Source organism: Bombus flavifrons, chromosome 7 (assembly GCF_040668555.2).
Source record: "Bombus flavifrons isolate JBK064 chromosome 7, iyBomFlav1_principal, whole genome shotgun sequence".
Lineage (NCBI taxonomy): Eukaryota > Metazoa > Arthropoda > Insecta > Hymenoptera > Apidae > Bombus > Bombus flavifrons.
Genome location: NC_138448.1, coordinates 13,354,855 through 13,374,159, shown reverse-complemented (window position 1 = coordinate 13,374,159; position 19,305 = coordinate 13,354,855). Strand labels below are relative to the sequence as shown.

The following is a 19,305-nucleotide window of genomic DNA, read 5'->3' as shown; positions in this document are numbered from 1 at the left end:
TTATCCAGTATACGTTGCAGTATTCAGTAGAAACGTGACACCGGTGTGTCTAGGCCGCTGTTCAAATATAAACACGTTATCGACATGAATTTCGAGCGAACAGAGAGTAGGTACAGGTGTTGCAGTTTGCAATATCGCATGGAAATGGACCGATCGCGAGGTTGCATCGTTTCAAGATGTCGCCCGATTCTCTCGTTTGCCGCGGATCATTTACTATTCGCGTGTCGCGGCACACAGTAGGAAACGTATCTAATAACCGCATTTATATTCGCGTCGCGTACAGATCGACCCCTCGAGAAGTTTGAGTTCGGCTCATCGGGAAACCGGCTCGTCGTTGCCTTCGTCCTGCGTCCTACGAGGATTATGAGTCGCGTGTATGAAAAACACTGGCGTCGTCGGTGTATCGGAACAATATGTAAAACGAGAGCGAGATAGCAACGGGAACAACATCGGGACATAGGGAAAATTTATCGCCAGAGTTTTCGCGAGATTTAGTTTCTCGGATGGTGTGTACGAAATACAATGGGAGTTCTTCGCTTCTGAAAGAATTTCCGGGTTACCATGAACACGCGATCGTTTCTTTTTACAGATCAACTTCGATGCTCCCTATGGCCGATCGTGACGAGTGTAGAAATTGCCGTATATTTTTCGGTCAGCGTCGAATCCCATTCCAGACTTCTTACGGAGTCTTTCGCTTTAGAATTTCGAGGGGCTTGCAAAACAGAGACGCGTTGCATCGACGCGGAAAATTAATGGCACAGTTTTCTTGTACGTTGCAGGGATAAACCGACGATTCTTTCGGTGCACAGATATTTATGGCTTTTATATTCTAGGTCGCTTTTTGTCTCGTCCGTTTGCGTCCTTTCACGCAAGAACAAGCACATACTTGGCATGTACTTTCAGCTTTTGCTCCTAAAGTTTTTACCTCGTCCTGTCAAACGTCGTTCGTTCAGCCCTTCCACGGTTAACATGGGGGGAGAAGGGCGAGTCACGAACGCTGGAATTTACATTTCGCAGGTTCGAACCTCTCGAACGCGTTGAACGTGAAATCGCGAGTCAACCAGACGAGACGTTGAGCACCGAAAACAATTTCGTGACGAGTCGAATTTACATTCGTCTTGCGAGTCGACGATATTCGACTGTACGAAAACCCTAATTAGTCGTATTTTTGAGCGAGAACGAAATTCCCAACCATCTTCACCTCGTTCGCTTCTCTTGCAAGGTATAATAGATTCTAGCCGAATTGCGATATCCTTCGTGGAGGTTTATCCTGCAATCTCGCGTAACGTGTAATTATCCTTTAAACAGACAACCTGCTCTCCAAGAGGGCAGAAGGAAAAGAGTAACAAGGGAGCGTAAAAATGGCAGGTTACACGCAGCTCGTTATCCCAATACCGAAGAAACTTCCTGCGGTCGCGAATGATCGTTTCACAGGCCTCGCTAGCAGGGGCGTCTTTAAATTACGTACGCCGGAGATGAGGAGGTACGCGTGCCTACCCGATAGAAGAGTAGACGAAACGAGATGGTACAGAAAGAGCAAGAGAGAGGAAAGGGATCGACAACGGGCTCGTTTGAGCGTGCTAAACCGTCGAGGTTAAACCGCAGTCAGTCGTCACGGACGTGGCTCGTAGGATCGAGACAGGGGTGGATTCCGATAGACAATGGGGGTGGTATCGTGGAATCGCGTCCTGGCACGCATTGTGCGCATCCCCTAACGATGCCCGATTACTATCCCCCGTTGGTTTGTTTCGTGGGGTCGCGTTCGAACGGCATCCTCCTGCGATCTCTCGAGTTAAGCGACGATCCTTGTTCCGTTTTCACGATGGGCTCGTCTATGCGTCTCCGAGCAAATCGTTTCGAAAACGCGCACGTCCGAAACGATAAAACGAAATTTATTCTTTATGCGACCGTGTCGATAAAAGTCATCGAGGTTCCTTCTTCTCGGTGTACTCGTCTCTCTTTCCCTCGTCGTTGCCACATCGAACGGCGTGTTACGTTTCTTAGACACGCGAGCGGGTTTCTGGTGGATATGAATCGTGGAGGGGTTCAAGGGGATCGACGTGACAGAACTTCGGAGACAAGTATCCAGTAGTGATCGGTGCTCCGGCTAAAAATCTTGATTCACGGCTCACAGGTGATGTCGTGGGGTTTATGGTGCTCTTTTGGCTCTTAGATCTCCTCCCGTTCTCTCGTTCCGTGGCTTCGTGGAGACCTCGTGACGTCAGGTGCATGGGAATCGACGCGAACCACGAACATAAGTTTCGCCAGACGGATAGAAACGGACGTAGATTCACTCGCAAGAACGATCCGTGATCTCGATAGAGCGGGACGTCGTCGGTGTGCCATCCTTCGTCTCACGAATCGGACACCGGATGGTCCGATTCGGTGGCCGGAGGCTCTTCGGGTTATATCTGGTGGCGAGCACGCGAGAAATGTCTCTTCTGTTGCGTGGTTTCGTACGTGCTCGATTTCCAACGAAGAAGACCGAGACAAGCGGCAGAAAGAGAGAAAACAGAGCTGGGGCAGAGCTTTTTGCGCGAGGCTCTATCGACCCAGTCGAAAATTCCAATTTATACCGCGCGACGGAATAATTAGCAATGGCGGGAAATGGCGCGACGGTTTTTGCGCGGGTCTTTATCACGATCAAACGAATTATTCGACATTACTTCGGTGGTGCGGGTTTAATATAGACCGGTCGGGTCGAGCTGACACCACCGCCGGTCAGGATAAGCCAATATACGAGCAGGCTTACCGTTAATCCGGCGATTTTTAAATTATCTTCACGAAATTGCGTCCCGCCAGGATAGAGGACAACTTCTGAAACTGCCAGATAGCATTGCCAGTAGTGACGTCGCGCTGGTCCGCTTAGCGTTGCCAAGTTCTGGCCAGCTCGGATCACGTTTGATCCTTTTGGGTATACGCGACTCCCTCGAACAGCGTCGTGTCGCGTCGGCACGCGTCCCTTCACCGACCAAGGGCCGATGAATTTCCAGGCAAGTTCCATTTACTCCATTTGAAACGCGCAGCTTTTTAACCTTCCTCTTCCGCCCATGCAAACTGTTGCCTGTCTAGGCTTTCCTTTTGGAGCCACGACGAACAAAATGTAAACCGCCCCGGGGGGTCGGCGAGAGCCGGGCCGACTGTGCTTTCTACCTTTTTCCCTGTCGGAACACCGGAGCGGCACCGGCGCAAATATTAAAATCTTCTTGGCCCTTCCGCGCGTTCCGGCTAATTACGAACGAGCGGAATCCGCTACGACGGCGGATTATCTCGTCCATCTAATCGCGCGTTTCCGATTTTGTCCGTGACACGCGGAGAAATTCAACTTACAGTTGAATTGAAGGAATCGCTCGAAGTGAAAAGGAGACGGAAGGGAAGAAAGAGGAAGCCCTGTGGAAGACTTGGCTGGATTTTCTACGAGCAACTTCGATGGAGAGAGGCGAGGCGGAAGATAGACGAACGAACGAAGACGAGGTCTCGTTTGCATGAAAGATAGATAGAGAAGGAATGCAGGGATACGACGAAGAAGAGAGGAATCGAGGAAGGGAATGGTTGCCGACTCGACCGCAAACACCTCACGTAGCATCGCGTAGATTAAAGCCTGTCCCGAGTCGGTTGACGCTTGTGCGGGAATGTGCGTGGCAAACGCGTGGCGAAAACACACGGGAAATCTTGCGAGTTCGCGACAGAAAAGGAGACAAGGAAGCGTACGTACGTTAGAGCCAAGAGTGCGAGGAGATAAGGCAAAGGGAAAAAGCCTGAGCGAGGTTCGAAACGGCGAAGAAAAATCAACTACGGAATACTCGTCGGGATCAGACACGCATTCCGGGGAACTTAGTTTCCGTAAGCTGTCGTATTTTGGGGGGCGAGGATCAACGATACGCCGCGCAGGAGCCCGGCAAACTTTTCCAATTATCTTGTATTAAAAGGTGGCGCGATCGGCACCGAGGTTGTCGCCGACGACAATTTTTTACCTACAACCCCGAACACGAATGTCTCTCGATGCGTGAACGGCATATTCGAGGGTGTCTCTTCAACGTGCCGAGGGGTGAGCCTCGCGAGAGACTACGAGATATTACGCGTTCGACCGTCTACATCTGCTTTTCCATATCGCTTGTCGCACCGCAAGGGGATGGAACTTCAATTTTGCGGAAGGCGTCAACGTGCCTGGCGAACAACCGCTTTAATCGGACGAATTCCCGCACTTTTACGATCGTGATTCATCGAAGGCGCCAGCCGCCACCCCCCCTTTGGCTCCTTGAATTTGCAGCCTTAAGCCAGATGGTTTCACGATCCATTGGATGTAAAGACCTTGGTCATCTTCGACGCTTATGCTTCTTATTACCTATAAAAATATGTCTATATCCTAGTTAGTGGTATTTTCACGGGCAAAGGAACACAAAACGATACTTAGAGGAAAGTCTTAAAAACCAGCTGGAATATGGAGTCGGTTTTCTGGTTTAACCAGGAACGGACGATGGCGCGTCATCGAAGACCATAAACGCGCACGAGGGTCGCGCGGCTGTAATTTTCAGCCGTAAAAGAGAGGTATAGGCCGATGGGTGACTTAGGCTAGCGTCGCGTTAGCCTAGTCGTTATTATTTTACTGGCTCTAAACGGCCGCCACTGAATACGCGGGAGCGAAACAGCAATCGTACACGATCCCGACTAGTCGATTCTGTTTCTAGGAAACGAGCGCGAACGTTAATGCACCGTTACGTGCTGTCCAAGTACAGGAGTTGCGAGCCTCATCGGGGTAATTCGAGGGTAAATTTGAAAATTTTACGCTCGACAAACGTTATACCAGTTATACCAGGCTCGCGTTTAAACCTCTTATTCAGACGGCTGCTATCTGTAATGCTTTCATCTTTCAAAGGTCATCGCGTTTTCATAAAAAGGCAGAAACATCGTTAGGTGCACTTTGGTTACTGGTTGAAAAGCACATGCACGACGTAGAATGTAATACGTTTAATTGAACAGCCACGAGCGTCCCGGCGAAGAGGCTCGATGTTATCTGAACACGAAAGGTCGATGAAGTTCGGTCTCGGTGCACGAAAGAAGAATTAATTCCTGCCCGTAAAGTTTCCCATTATGTTAACAGCCCCTGTGGACGATAAACTTCCCGTGAATCGCAATTATATGGCGCCTACGTGCTTCAGCCATAATATATGTATTTCTCTTCGTACGTCAGATTCGTCGGTCGTAAATGGAATTACCTTGGCGATAGAAAACTCGTACGATATCGGCCAAGAGAAACAGAGAGGAATGGTAAGGCTGCGCGAAGAAAAATTGCCGGAGCTGCGCGTGAACGAAGGGAAAAAACGATTCGACTTAATCCTCGTACGCACTTACGCGGAAACGTGGCGTGAAAAGCATTCACCGTGGAGCCTGGATCAGTTTCCTTCGGATATAATGCCGGTGAAATGGTCGCTTTAGTATGATATATGTATCACTTACGCGGGGTGATAATGAAAAGATTTGCTGGCTCTTTATGACTTCCGTGGCTGTTAACCGGTATCCCGCGTTGCTTTCCCTCTAACCTCTCTCTCTTTCTCTCTGTCTTTCTCTCTCTCTCTCTCTCTCTCTCTCTCTCTCTCTCTCTCTCTCTCTGTCACCCGAGATTTTTTACTTTCACCGTGGTGCACGTTCGAGCCGCGACGCTATCGCTTTCGTTGCACTCGCAGAACTTCCCTATTAATTTTTCATTAGCCACTCATCCGATGAAATTAACCCTCTCTGCTGTCTTTGACCGTGACACAGGTCCAAGCTGGAAAGCAGAACTTCCATTCGCAAGAAAAGAAATTGATATTCCCTGGTGCACGACTCAAAGCTGATCGCGTTGTCTCTTTCGTCCGCGTGTTAAGTCTTTCGCTAGCCTTTTCGTCTGTCCCGTGGCGTAACGTTCGTGATCCGGGCGAAATCTCTGAAAACATTGGTTTCAACGGCTGATACCTCCCTCCCTTCTAAATGTAACGACACTTCCACTTGTCGGCAGACAAAAGGAAACTTAGCGAGTACAGTTTGCTCTCGGATTCTACCGTTCCTTGTCAAAAGCACTTATCACTCATTAAACACTCGAACATGGCTGCGACACGACCCTGAAACTATCGTCCGCGAGGAAACATTCTCGAAAGAACAAACTCGTAAAATCGCTCTAAACGCTCGTCTACGTTTACGTTTACACGAGTTGCGTGGACTCCGCATAGTTGTGCCCATTTCTCGTCGCGATGCAATTTCTCCGAGTTTCTCGAGCTGTTTGGTAAATCCGGGACGACAAATCTCGCGTGCAGAATTAGCAGGCGCGAAGGCGCTTTAGAAATCGCATACAGCGTGCAGCATGGCGTATCAGCTGGTAGTTAGATGGATGAACGATGCTGGGAAAACGCGGCGCACGGTCTCGCGCGCCATTATTTCCGCGTGTACGCTAAATCACACTTAAAGCTCGAGCCTCTCTTCTCGAATGTGTGCTCTCTACGCCACGACCTTCCACTCTATTTCCACCGGCAGCTTTTACTCTCGGAGACTGTGGCCCGGTAACGAGACGACGGGCATCGAGCCGAGGAAAAATTGGATTCCTGAAATTTCGAGGCTGGAATTTTTTAATACGCGCCTCTCTCGTAAATGTTGCGTCTGCCGTTCGTGCTCTTCCTTCGAGAGACTTCAAAGAGGTTGCTCTCGGTCGGGAATTTCTCTTCGGCTAAACAGTCAAAGAGAAAGAGGGAGGACATTTCCGCGAGTACGCGGGTTTCGTGCGCGTTTTAATTGAGCAAGTACGAGCAGCCGGGTTTTCCAGCATCGGCACGCGACGACTACTTTCCAAGCGGCAGAGGATGTTAATAATATTCCCATCGAGTCGATCGTCCGTTTATAACCTCATAAACTATTTGCCGTTTAGAAAGCCGCGTCTCGCGGTGAATTTATCAGGCGAGAAAGCCTCCCCTGACAGCCGGCGCAGCGACGTCCGCAAACATCATTTAGCACTCTCACCCACGCGAATTCCCCGCGTGAATCCAACGAGTGTCGTTGCCTAAAATCGCGTCACGGGAAGGAGCTTGAATAAACAACGCAACCGTGGAAAGAAGGGAGATCATTTATTAATTCGTCGCGAGAGTTCCGAGGAATTAGGCGGAATGGTTCGGTTGGACGGTGGTCGCGTCGGAGGGTGAAAATTCCGATGTTAAAAGCTTCAGTTCCCTAACTAATATCGGCGTCGGTCGCTTGGATGAAATCCTCACGGCACACATTTTTCTTTGGTCAATTTAAACGCTGTCTACGAGTCGCGGTCGTGATAGGCTCGCGCGAGCTTTGTTTTCATGTTCCTCGTTTTCTGCCTTTCCAGCGTCGCCGTTTTTTCCCTCGTGAATTTTATTTATCACTCGCGATACCCGTGTCGCGCAACGTGTAGCACGTCGAATAAATTCGCCGAGTCTCGAAGCGGATCGCGGACGAAAATAAAGCGTGCGGCGCGCGTGCCGCTCATGCGACACCTTCGTTTTACTAGTCTTGCAGCGGCAGATTCTCCGGAGGCCGAGTCGTGCGACGGGTTAGAGGTCCGGCCACGGTTGAACGACTCGATTCCCGGTCGCACCGACGCCACGCGATGGGGCTGTTTGTCGCGCGCCAAGTCGACCGAGCGCTCGCGCTTTAATCAGCCCTGTCCTTTGGTTGGAAATGTTAACGTTACTGTCGTCGCGGTTCCCTCGTTGTCGCAACGGTGTGCACTTTTAAACTATTTCGGAGATTCAAATCCCTTTGCGCGTTTCTTTCGGAAATGCATGAAAAATTCGAACGAGTAGTTCGTTCCTAATAGACGAGCTAGCCGTAAATTTACCAGCGCCGCGAAAACGTTTGAACTACGACTAGAATCACACTGGCACGTTTCCAAACTCGGTGTTCGCGCAGCCACCGTAACCACAACTACTCTGGCATAACACGGCGCTAAATATCAGGGTAAACGAGCGGCTGAACAAGTCGAAGATTTAATTGCTGTAGCGAACGGTGTTGCTCGTGATAATTCATCTTTCGTAATGTCGCGCGATTCGAAGGCGCCGATCCGCGTCACCTGCACGTGGTTACACATGGAGGTGGAACCGGCCGCGGTAAGGGCGCGTCGATGGGCCTCGAAACGATCGATCGGCTTCTACTGAATCATGCGGGTGTCTGGCGCGAGCCACACGGAATATTTCACCGCGGTCGTTCGCTAGGACAAACGAAAGAGCGCCACTTAGGTGGGGAGTAATATACGTTGGCGAGGGCGGTAACTGTCCCCGTATATTACGTCCCGCGTGTCCACGGGGACATACATTCCAACCGGCTGTATCCACGGTAAACAATGTCGCGAGAGTCGTGCCTAAACGATTCCTCGTGTCTGCAGTTATTTTGGCAATTAATCGCCGGCTCCTGCCGCTGAAATATCGTGTTTCTTGCGTCGTGCTGCTGACTTTTTCATTCCTCTTTGCTCCTATCGTTCGTTCGTACGTTCCTTCTTTCTCATTTCGCACTTTCATTCTTCCTGCCTTTCGTCCACTCCAACAGCAACTGACGATCGAAGACGACGATGACGAAGGCTTTTAACGATCGTTCTCCCGTCCTCGGCCGGCACGTACCGCAAAGTTTCACTGTCGCGGTGCTTCGCTCGGTGATATCACAGAAGGTAGTCTCGATCTCCTCTTTCGTCGATATTCACCGGCCAAGAGATCGACATCTTACGCCCGACGCTTTGTTACCGTCTGTTGTTCCTTTTACTTCTCGGTTGTGCGGGGTGTTCGATCGCAGTTGGAAATTTGTTAAACGGCCAGCAACGAGAAAGCGTCTATGTGCCGACGACACGACGAAGTTTATTATGGATTTCGCAAAGCTCCGCGTTCCAAGTTGCTGGAACTTTTATCGAGGAGCGAGCGATCGCCGACGAAAAAACAATGAACAACCGTCGTTTGCACGTGTATACCGAGAACGATCGACCTCTCGATCGCAGCGTTGGCAACCTTCTTCTTTCCTTTGGCCGCTTCATTTCTCGCGTATTAAAGTAGAATTAAACAGGGTCCGGCAACGAGGATGATGGAGGAGTGTGCATATGAAAAATCACCGTCTGAGCGTAAGCGACGAAAGGATATTACGATTGTCACGTTTTTCCTGTTAGAATCGTAAATCTTCGCTGCTGGTTTCCGCCAACGTACCGCCGAGGGTGTACGGGTGTTCGCCTCGTTTCGTCTCGTTTACAAGCGAAATTTTCTAGAACCGATAAGCGCGTCGCCTCGGCTCTTGCTCTCACGTGCCACTTCGCGATCCGTGCACGTCTACGGAAGTTCCGATCGTAACGCGCTTTTATCAGCGCTCGATAGGATAATGTGGAGTGGTCGTGTAAGTTCCTCTACTCGCTTTGTCGTTGACGAGTTTCGCGGTAAACAATTTTATCACCTCAAAACTCTTCGAATTTTACAGCTATCCCTACCCATGCTACCCTACTACATTGCCTATTTAGTTATAAATTCAGTGTATCGAAACTTTCAACTTAGTTCTCGTTGATTTCGCTTGGAGTGTCTACGCAAATTGCCTTCCCGAGTAAATTGCTTTCCTCCGATTCATATTTAAAATTCTAACTGATTCCTGGCGCGGAGGGCGATCAATCTTACTTCCGAGTCGCCTCCCCGGCCCTATCCGTCTTTCCAATAAAACGATACTCGCGATAAACCTTTCGAAGCCAATTAGGGGCTAATTGATTTTAACTGTAAATCTATGAGCCCTTTCCTCGGTCGGTTCTGCGGGATTGCGGTTAAGACGGGGACCGGAGATCTCTGCCAAGCAGCCAGTTGTTCCCGATAAATTTACGATGACTGAACTCCCTCTTCTTACGCTCCACGCTCGTTTTCGCCTGTTTCCAAGCGTTAATGAGACCCGATCGCGTCGTGCCATCTGTCTTTCCGTGATTCCTTTTGTCTCGCTGCCAGTCTTTCTACCCTCTTTCCGTTTCCGCATCCATTTTACGGAAGAGCTTATTATTAAACGTTCCTCCGTTCGACTCTTTATCTTATTAAGAAGCTTTCGCGTAATAAGCGTTCGAAAGGAAACAAATACTATTTACACTCGTGAGTGCCAGTTGCTTTATTATCGTGGATAGTGCACAGCGTACAAGAATTTACTACGTAAATATATTGGCAGATTCAAAGGTCCATCGTGGAGTTAATTGACGCGAACCGGTTGATTCGTGTTCGTCAGATTTTCTAAGGAACGACCTTTTCGATGACCCTTGACTGTAGACAAAAATAATCGCGTTGAAAACTCGCAGCTCTCCGTTGTTCAAACGTTTCAATAAATTAAAATACTCACTGCAGCCTAAATACGGAACGCAGACCTGTCCCTTGGCACAATCGCTGTCCTTCTTGCAATTTTCATGCGTTTCCCGTTTGCGCCGGTCGTCCGAGATCTGCACCGCGACTACGTCCGACTCGTCCTGTCGTTTCAAACAAAAAATTTGATCGCGAGACAGTGACACGAGTTTGATCAAAGTATAGGTTGAAACGTATCTGAAATAATTCTACTTCATTGGCTAGCGTTTTTCCCTACTTTCTGTCTCGAGCAAGAAGATTCGGTTCTTTTAATACCTCCGAGTGATTTAGTACAAAAGGATCGAAGCGAAAGCTTCTTTTACTCACTGACTCTCCACTGCGATCTCCTAAGCGGATCACGTGAACCTCTGGCTCGTCCTGCGGGTGAAGGACCAAGGACGATTAGAACATGATCGCGATTTACCAGAAACGATTGAACTACGCGTTTGTTCGGTAGGACTAGCTCGTATCTTCGTACCTTGTCGTTCTTAACGATGCACCGAGTTGCCGAAACAACGTACACGAACAGTAGAATCAGAAACAGTCGGCTCATCTTTGCTTCTCGTCCTGTTCACGCGGTCTGGGAAACACTGTCCGATGCTAATACGAATTGCTCTTTAAATACAGAATCTATGCGTCATCTTTGTCGTAAACCTAGATCCGTTATCGTTACAGGCAGGTAGCAATTAACCGGACAGATTGACCAACCTTCGTCGAATTGTCATACCTTTGGATTATTATTGGAAAATAAACTGGAAAGTCCATAGATGGAGGAAAGATAGTCAACGTCATAAACCATTGTCAATCGCGATCGCTTCATTTTCGCACAACGCTCTTTATCTAAATTGGAAAAACAGAATGGCCCGTAAAACGGGTCACGAATTCCAACGAACGACAATTACGTTCCGCCGTTTACGAGCCATCGTTAGAAAATGCGTTGTACGGCATGAAACGAGGCGACTGATTCGCGTCGATCGTTCGCGATATCATCGCGATTCGGTCGTTTCATTAAGCCCGCTACGGCTGAATGAATTCCGTAAAACTCATATGTCCGGTGAAAAACGAACATCGAACGAGGAAGGGAGAGGCTTGTTCCGCCCTCGGAAGTCCACGTTCTTCCTGTTATCGCTCTCGTTTCGACGCTTTAATTACCAGGCCCATTAATAATACGACGATTACGTACGGCTAATAATATACTGTAGTTGATCAAAAGCATCCCCAAATATAACTTTAAAAATTCATCGTCGCGTTCAAATCGTTTAATCGTTTTTAACGTTGCAGCAGTAAGTTTTATAAAACGCGAGTAATGAAATATCTTCTTCGCAAAAAATTGGATGTTTAGAAATTTAGGAGAACATCAAAGGCTTTGCCCAACCATTTTCATATCACTCAGTGACGGAAGGATATAAAAATTTGTCGACCCCGCCAGGAGCATCCGTTTTACGCGACTTTTTACGTCCTAAGAGATTAATTATGCATGCCTGATGTAGCTACGGTCGTTCGACGAGAATGTCCTAGCCCGTGTAATGGTTCCGCTGTTCGAAGGCGTGGATACGTTGAGTCGATTCAGGACAAGTATCATAAAAGTCTGAGATTGATTTATCACTCGACGTAAATTTTTGTCGTATCGTTCCGCCACTCGGTTCTACTTTTGTGTCGATTTCGTAGAAAATGACAGCTCGTCGATCGATAGATAAGATGACTCGCGTTGAAAACTAAGACGAGAATCGCGCTAATTAATGGCTATCGAGTGAAAGTAGAAAAAATTCTGTTTCATGCGAAATTAACAGCATCGAGATGCAGGATTTATAGATCGGGAAATTTTATTACACCTGCCATGCAATGTTTTTCAGTAGTTCGGTTACTTTTACATTTTAATGTACGATTGCTCCGGACTATAAAACAATAATAATAGTAATTCAAGTTTAGCGTAATTCGTAAATTTACGTTGCGGAGGGTAGAACAAAATCTCTGATTCCACCGAAGTTCGATATTTCAATCCGTGGAACACAAAGTTCCATAAGGCGATAAGTCTATTCCGTACCTATCCGACAGTAACGTCACAGCGAGGGTGAAAGGCGGTCGCGTTTGCATAGTCACGACAGAGATGTCGAAGTTGCGGCCGAGTCGAAACCAGCGGTCCCCCGGCGGACACTCGACGTGACCGGCGGTCCTTTGTTCGCTTGATTACCGAACACCCTTGAAACTAGTCATTAGCTTGGCAAATAGAGAAGTCCGTGCCCGCAAACCCGCGAGTCGGAGATGGCAAGGTGTTCGCTTGCGAATAATTGGCCTGTGAATTAATTTGACCGCGCGTTTCCTAATGCTATTCCGTTTTATTTAACTCCTCGCCGGTAACGAACTTTTCGAATGCATATAGTTATTTATTTTATTTGCGTCAAGTTGGTTATCCTTAGAACGATTTAACGGAGGACAAACAGCGGTATAATCGATCAAACGTGAAAAACGCTATTCTTGAAAAGGGGAATTCGCAAACAAGTAGAGTAAAGAGGAGGAACGCGATTAGATGCGATTCCAGCGGTGACACGCCGAGAGCCTAAAAGCGTCGTAAGGTCGACGAAAGAGTTGGCGGAACGCGCTCGAGAGGCTGCGACGCTTCGTAATCTCGCGTAGAAAAAGAGAAAGAGAGTGGAAAAAAGAAAAGAATATCGCGTGGAAACGGTGCGAGGAACGGGTCAAACGACGCTTAGCGATACAACTGGTAGTAGCGTTAAACGGTCGACTCGGCGTCGGACACGCGCGAAAATAAATGGAAGGAAAAGGCGTCGAATTCAGCGAGATCGTTCGTCAGTCTCGTATATTTAGACCGTGACTCCTCTGTGTGTCGCGACGCGTCCTATCCTCCCTCCCCTGTCTCGTATCATCGTGATTTTCGCGTGTTCGTTATACGTCTTCCGTTCATCGACAAAAGTCCCTTAATCCGTGGAAAATAAAATTGGACGCGGTCGATCGCGTCGGGATTAACGTTTCATCGGATGGACGGCGAACTTTATTCGGTTCTGGTCGAGTCGAATAACTGGTTACAATTTCGGTCGTTGGCGTAATCCGGTTCGAATGGAGAATTACAAGTTAAAATTTTACAGACTGATTATCAGCGACGGAGGCATCAAATTATTTAATATCGATACGCTGGTTTGGTGGACGCGCGAGCGGGGTGGGGGCATCTATTATTTGATATTGATTTCGTTGAAAGCGTGTACACTAGCGTACAAGTCGGCACGAACCGAATCGTGGGAAAGCAGCTTAATTGGAACGATTATCTACCCAGTCAAAGAGATAGCGACCAGCATTTCATGATGCACTTACGTAACGATTAAACCGCGTGTATAGGCCACGAGGATACGTTCGAGGTACATCGTTAACGATGAAACTAATGCGGGACTGAGATTGGGTGGCGTGGTCGATAGAGAGAATTCCCTCATCACGGAGCGAAACCGGGTCCTCCACGCTCCTTCCCATTTACGTGCGATATCTCGTAGTTCTAATAGCGGGGCCGCCTTGTCTTACGGTTCATCGATAGGCTGTATTGAAAAATTGTCGTAATTGCGTTTAATCCGTATTACGTTATTAAATCGATTAAAGTCACGATCTGTCGGTTACTCGCTTCCACACGGTCAGTCGAATAATCGAGAACCTTTTTCTAGTTCCTAGTCTCGAAACCATAAACGATAAGCGATTATCGCAGTGGTCAAGTGGTTGGTTTTTTGGTAACGAAGCATCGTTAAGTATCTCTTTTCCTATATACAGTTTTCAAGTGGTGAGACCTGTTTCGCAACGAGAGAAAACGAGGCAAAGGAACGACTCTGTTTCCTATCGAAATCGGCGGCGGGACGTTTCCTCTCGAACGATACCGATCGAAGGACATACGTCTTCGTCCATCCACGAGACGTCGCTTCTGGAAAACAAACTAGCTCCGTTTGAGAATGCAGTCGCCACCCTCGTGTCTCACACATAGACTAATTTCTACGAGCGTCCCTCGTGACGTCTCCAGGGAGCAATGATGGGGCTCGAACAGAGCCATTTGCCGGTGTGTAGCCATTGAATTCTATCCATTTATTCGATTCGAGCCCGCAGAGACGGCTGGCGAAAGTTCTAATTTCTCCATACGTCGCGTAATTTCTTTCCCACGTTAATTAACGTCACGCTTAAGTACCCGTAAATGAAATCGAGAAGCGAGAGATAAACATCAACGATTTCAAAGCTGTTCTACGATCGCCAAAAGATACGGTAGACTCGAAACTAGCCCATCATCGTAGCTTGTCATAGATCACGCGTGTACGAGGCATTGTGAAAGACTCGAAGGCATCGTAAATATACCTATATACCATAACTGTGCGCTACACAGTTCGTGACTTAATCTGCAAGGGTATCTAAGCTATTTACGGCCGCGTTACACTGCTCGTAGATTTATGAGTCGATTCGGGTTTCGTGCTTTTAGATCTTTACTCCCTCGGCCCTTTCCCTTGTGCTCTTTCGATACCGTGGATCGACGCGCCGTCGTTTAATATCCGCGATGCACCGATACCCGCCGCGCATTTGCGTAATTGCGCGCGCGTTTCCATTTTATCCGTTGATTTTTCGCGAACCGCCACGCCGGTCACATCCGACCGGCGTTTCGAACCGTCCGTTCGAAATAAACAAGCAATAACCGACGAGGTAATCGCGAGAATGGTCAGAATTCAGTGATCGATTGGCCATTTTTGTTTGCCATTGAGATTAAAATTCGAACTTTGAAATGCTTTTAATAGGATAATACTAATGACCGCTGTTGCTCGCATTTTCTCTTTTACTCGTAACAGTACATACGTGCAACCAGGAAAAGCCGAAGAACTCGCAAGTTTCTCGGAATCAGGCGGAACGAGCGCGACTTTTCTCGGTCTCGCGCTAAGCTTGGAAGACCGCGAGCAAAGTGTGAAACTGAAAAGAAATAAAGGAGAAGGGTGATCGAGCACGTGGATAGGGGTTCCGCGACTGTAAGCGTATACACACGCCAGATTCTCGCGGTTTCTTCGAAAGTTCGGTGCCACTATGGCGCATGGAACGGCGCGTACAAGACACCCCGAACACGATACTCCACTCCGAGAATCTCAAGACGATGCGCCGGTCTGGATTTCCGCTTTAGACTGCTATTATGCCAACGAATCGTGAGTTAGGCGAGGGTGAACGTCAGCCTTAAGCCGAGCCGCAGTGATATATCCGCGATCGTATAGCTTCCGGGCTTTTCTCGGCATCGAGTCGTGAAAATTCTCCGCGAGATTTCCGCGAAGTCGTGTCTGAACGTCCGAGGACGTGTCTGAGGAACGATTCTAGCCTTGGCAGGATAAACAAGCGTCATAAGCTCTTGGTCTACGATTCGGGTGTGTCTAATTACGAAGTATCCGATAAATATCGTTCGGTCGAGCAAATGAATCGAGCCGAACGAACATCTTACGAAGTTAGTTTCACCCTCAGGTCGAGGAGATGATCGTCGTCATTTTTTCTTCCGACCCTCGACGGACGTTTTGATCTATAAGTCAACTAGCGTTCTTTCGTTCTTAATTGGGCCACGGATTAATTCCCTTCAAGTGTCTGACCGCGACGATTTATTCGACGAGAAGGAGTGGCGGCGGGAGAAGCGGGAGATAAGCAAGACAGAGGAAAGTAGAGGAAGAGCGAGGAGGATTACGAGGACTTAACTAAACGGACAGCGTCGAGCGGGAGGATGCTTCTTGACGTTTTATCGCGACACGCGTTGCCCGTTGCTGTCGACCGATCGGATTAAGTGCCGTCACGTGGAAATTATTTGGGAAGCGTTAAATATCATCGCTACCCGGTCGTATAGTTAATGAGAGGACGCGAACAACCGAAAATACGTCGCTTTTGCGGCGATGACAATGTCTGGAAATTCGAACGATCGACACGCTGGTCTCTATGTAATAATTGGTAATTATTTAATAAAGCCGAAGAGGCGGCAGACGCATTGTACGGGTCGCAATACGTGCCGGCCGCACCATATCCAGGCAAAATATTCGAATATAATTAACGCATGCGACACCTTGACGTTTTATCCGTTTCCGGACCGTACTCGTCACGGTTAATTAATAATAAGCGTTTAATTAAGCGAATGGATGAGCGCTTCTGCTGATTGCGTTCGCATTACCGATGGTTGTGCATGTTGCCATTTGTCGTGTTCCGGTATACTGGGTGGGTTTAATCAGTCTTGCATCTTGAGACTGCGCGTACTATCAATTTGAAACTTACGCGTTTCAGATTTTTAATTCTAAACTCGAAACTCGACGTTTTTCTACCTCTGCCGATAAATCCCGATAAACGAATTTGTTTTCTCCGATAAAGACAAAGCTTATAAATAATGTCAAATCGAAACTAGATTACGCAAGGTGGCAGTGCATCTCTGATCCACCTGGTATATTCACAGGATCGACGCGAGTGTCATTTACGGCACGTTTTCATGGCGTCGGCGTGCTTCGTTCGGCCGACAATTCGGTTGGCGGTCCGTGTCACTGTCACAATGCGATCCACCGTTGAAACGTATCGTTCAATTATTCCTAAACTAATATTTATCACTGACTGGCGGGCCGATGGCGCTCGACCGGGGCGCGCATTTATCGTAGCTTCGTCCGTGACGCACCCCTGGTTGTCGCGCGCGCTCGCCTCCCTTGAAATATGAACGAGAAACGTTACGACTTTGCGAGATTTTACGAGCCATCGTAATTCCGCGGTGCGTTATATACGCCACGGTCACAGCCAGAGAGAATCGTAAGGGAATTATAGAACGCTTGCGCGTCCTCTGCGTTGCGAGTGGGAAAAGGCAATGGAAGGGACAGAGAGTCGTTTTTAGGGTGGTCCGTGACACCACTTTAGGGCAAACATCCCGGTAGCTCGTATCGAGCTGCGGACGAACGTGGGGATAGCCAGTATCCGTCTTAATTTTCGAACGTAGTTCGTAAATAAGTTTGCGTAGAAGTGGATCGCCAGGTCGGGCGCGGGGATGGGCACGCGTCTAACTGAATTATGGGAATTAGCGAGCCGGTGATTTGGCAGGGGCGTCGAAGATTAATGGAAGGAGCGGCCGAACGATTGAAATCGTTCGTCTCTTGTCAACAAGTTGTTCTTCCAGCATTTCGGTCTCCGTTATCTTTGACTAGTAGGTTCTTCCACTCTTGTTGTTCAATTTGCAAGTTAAGCGTCGAAGAATTATCAGTCAGATTCATCGGTTAGCGTTAACCGCTGGGATTTCGTAGCTTCAAAACCGGATCGTGATACAAGATCGTCGATTTTTCTTCGCTCTCAAGCTGGTTGTTGCGATAAAGAAAGTAGTTAGGCAGCTAGGAGTTTTACAAACGACACTGTCACGCGTATTGTACGTTCGTGCGTCGGTCGCGATTTCGATTCCGCGATTACCATCGAATTTCACTCGTCCTTTCTCGAACGGTAAGCCTGGCCTCGAGCATGATAATTAATAAACAAACTCATAGATATGCGATAGAGCGTCGGGGTGAGCAGGTCGCGTGAGATATTACGTGCTGAGGGGTTGGTTCGCTTATCGACGATTAGAAACGCGATTGCCTGCTCGTTGGGATGTTTCCCGATCCCCGTGTGTTCGACCTTCCCCCATCCTCCTGCTCGGTCGCCATTTTATTCGTTCGATCCTACTGTTCTTTTTTATTTCCGTTTCAAATGGAAAAAGCGACACCACTTAAGGGATGAAATGGTTTTAACGGGAAAAGTAAGAAGAAGAGGAAAAGTGGTCGGAACGGTAGGCTTCGTGGGACGAAATTCGCGGTAAAAGTCTAGCTGTATCGGGCAAAAACAAGGGTGAGTTACGAGCAAAGGGTGCGTCGGGTGGTCCTCTCGCTCGTTCCTCAACCTCCGTGCCCTCGCCGAGTGGATAATTCGAGCGATACATTTGAATTTCCCGCCATTACCTCATCCCACTAAGTATCTACCGTCTCCTCTTATTTTTCCTAGTCCCCATCCACTATCTACATCCCTTCCTGGCCATCAGGAATTTCCATTAGCTAATTACCGACTCGACGGATAGGCGGCTCCGCGTTTTTGCCTCTTTTAACCCTCTCGATGGTCCTGGGGATTAGATTCCTTCGTACGACCTTGGAGAAGCAAGGAATCCCAAGATCGGACCAATTAAAACTCGATTAACATGTCAGCCGCGCGAAATTTGAATTTGACCTAAAAATCGAGTCTGACAGTGTGTTGGCCCGTTCCCAAGACTACTATCGAACGAAAGCGATAATAGAATTCGGATGTAATAATCGCAGATACGATTATTAATCGTCAGGGTCGCTTTTCACTTATTATTTACGCGATTCGTGATCGTGACCGCGAGGATGCCCGTAATTATCGCGACCGCACGAATTCAGCCGATCGAATGAGAAGGCCAGGTTTTATCATTTACACTTTACACCGTAATTAACGCGTGTGCAACAATTAGCCGCGATTAGAGCGAAATCGCGTGGAATAAATTACGCCGCGGGAATCAACGACGGAAGTTCGTGCTGCGCGTAAACCCCCCTCTCGCCGATATAATTTATCGCCGGCTCTTCGTCACGATCGTAACCGCGATATTATTTCTCTAACTGTTCCTACGTTTCTCTGTTTCAGGTAAGTGGAACAACGACGCTACTTCTCGCCATCGAAGGATATCCGTCGTGCCAGAATTTCCCGATAAATACGTTTTCTAGGCAGTGCCTCGTTCGAAATCAATTGGCAAACAGTCTTAATTGATTTTGCGATATTCCTCGGAATCCTTAGAATTCCATTCGCTTCGCGTTACCACGGCGTATTTCGTACGACGCGCTCGAGGACAACGTTTCGGTAACTGGTACGATCAGCCCTCTGGAAGAAGAAGAAAAAGAAATAAAAAAGAAAGAGGAATCGGTAACAGCAAGGGGCTAAGTGGGTAATGTAATGGGTCTCGGTTAACGCCAAAAGCGTCCGAAAC

The 19,305-nt window shown here is 48.2% G+C and overlaps 2 protein-coding genes across 5 annotated transcripts in view; one reads left to right on the top strand and one right to left on the bottom strand.

Moving 5' to 3' along the window:
• Positions 1 to 19,305, top strand: part of LOC138181622 (kinesin-like protein KIF26A) — a 260,347-nt gene that overhangs the window by 114,071 nt on the left and 126,971 nt on the right. The window lies entirely within an intron of this gene.
• LOC138181623 (uncharacterized) lies at positions 10,077 to 10,956 on the bottom strand. Its single transcript, XM_069116615.1, has 4 exons — positions 10,804 to 10,956; positions 10,653 to 10,703; positions 10,327 to 10,450; positions 10,077 to 10,250 (listed from the first exon to the last, which is right to left on the bottom strand). Exons 1-4 carry the CDS (start codon positions 10,876 to 10,878, stop codon positions 10,180 to 10,182), a joined length of 321 nt encoding a protein of 106 aa, XP_068972716.1. The 5' UTR covers positions 10,879 to 10,956; the 3' UTR covers positions 10,077 to 10,179.

What these genes read in the sequence shown, in the direction of transcription:
- LOC138181623 (XM_069116615.1), bottom strand. Translation starts at nt 10,878, where the DNA reads ATGAGCCGACTGTTTCTGATTCTACTGTTCGTGTACGTTGTTTCGGCA. An exon ending in GAGATCGCAGTGGAGAGTCA is followed by an intron (nt 10,451 to 10,652) that starts GTGAGTAAAAGA and finishes TTGAAACGACAG; the next exon opens with GACGAGTCGGACGTAGTCGC. An exon ending in CGTTCCGTATTTAGGCTGCA is followed by an intron (nt 10,251 to 10,326) that starts GTGAGTATTTTA and finishes TTTTGTCTACAG; the next exon opens with TCAAGGGTCATCGAAAAGGT.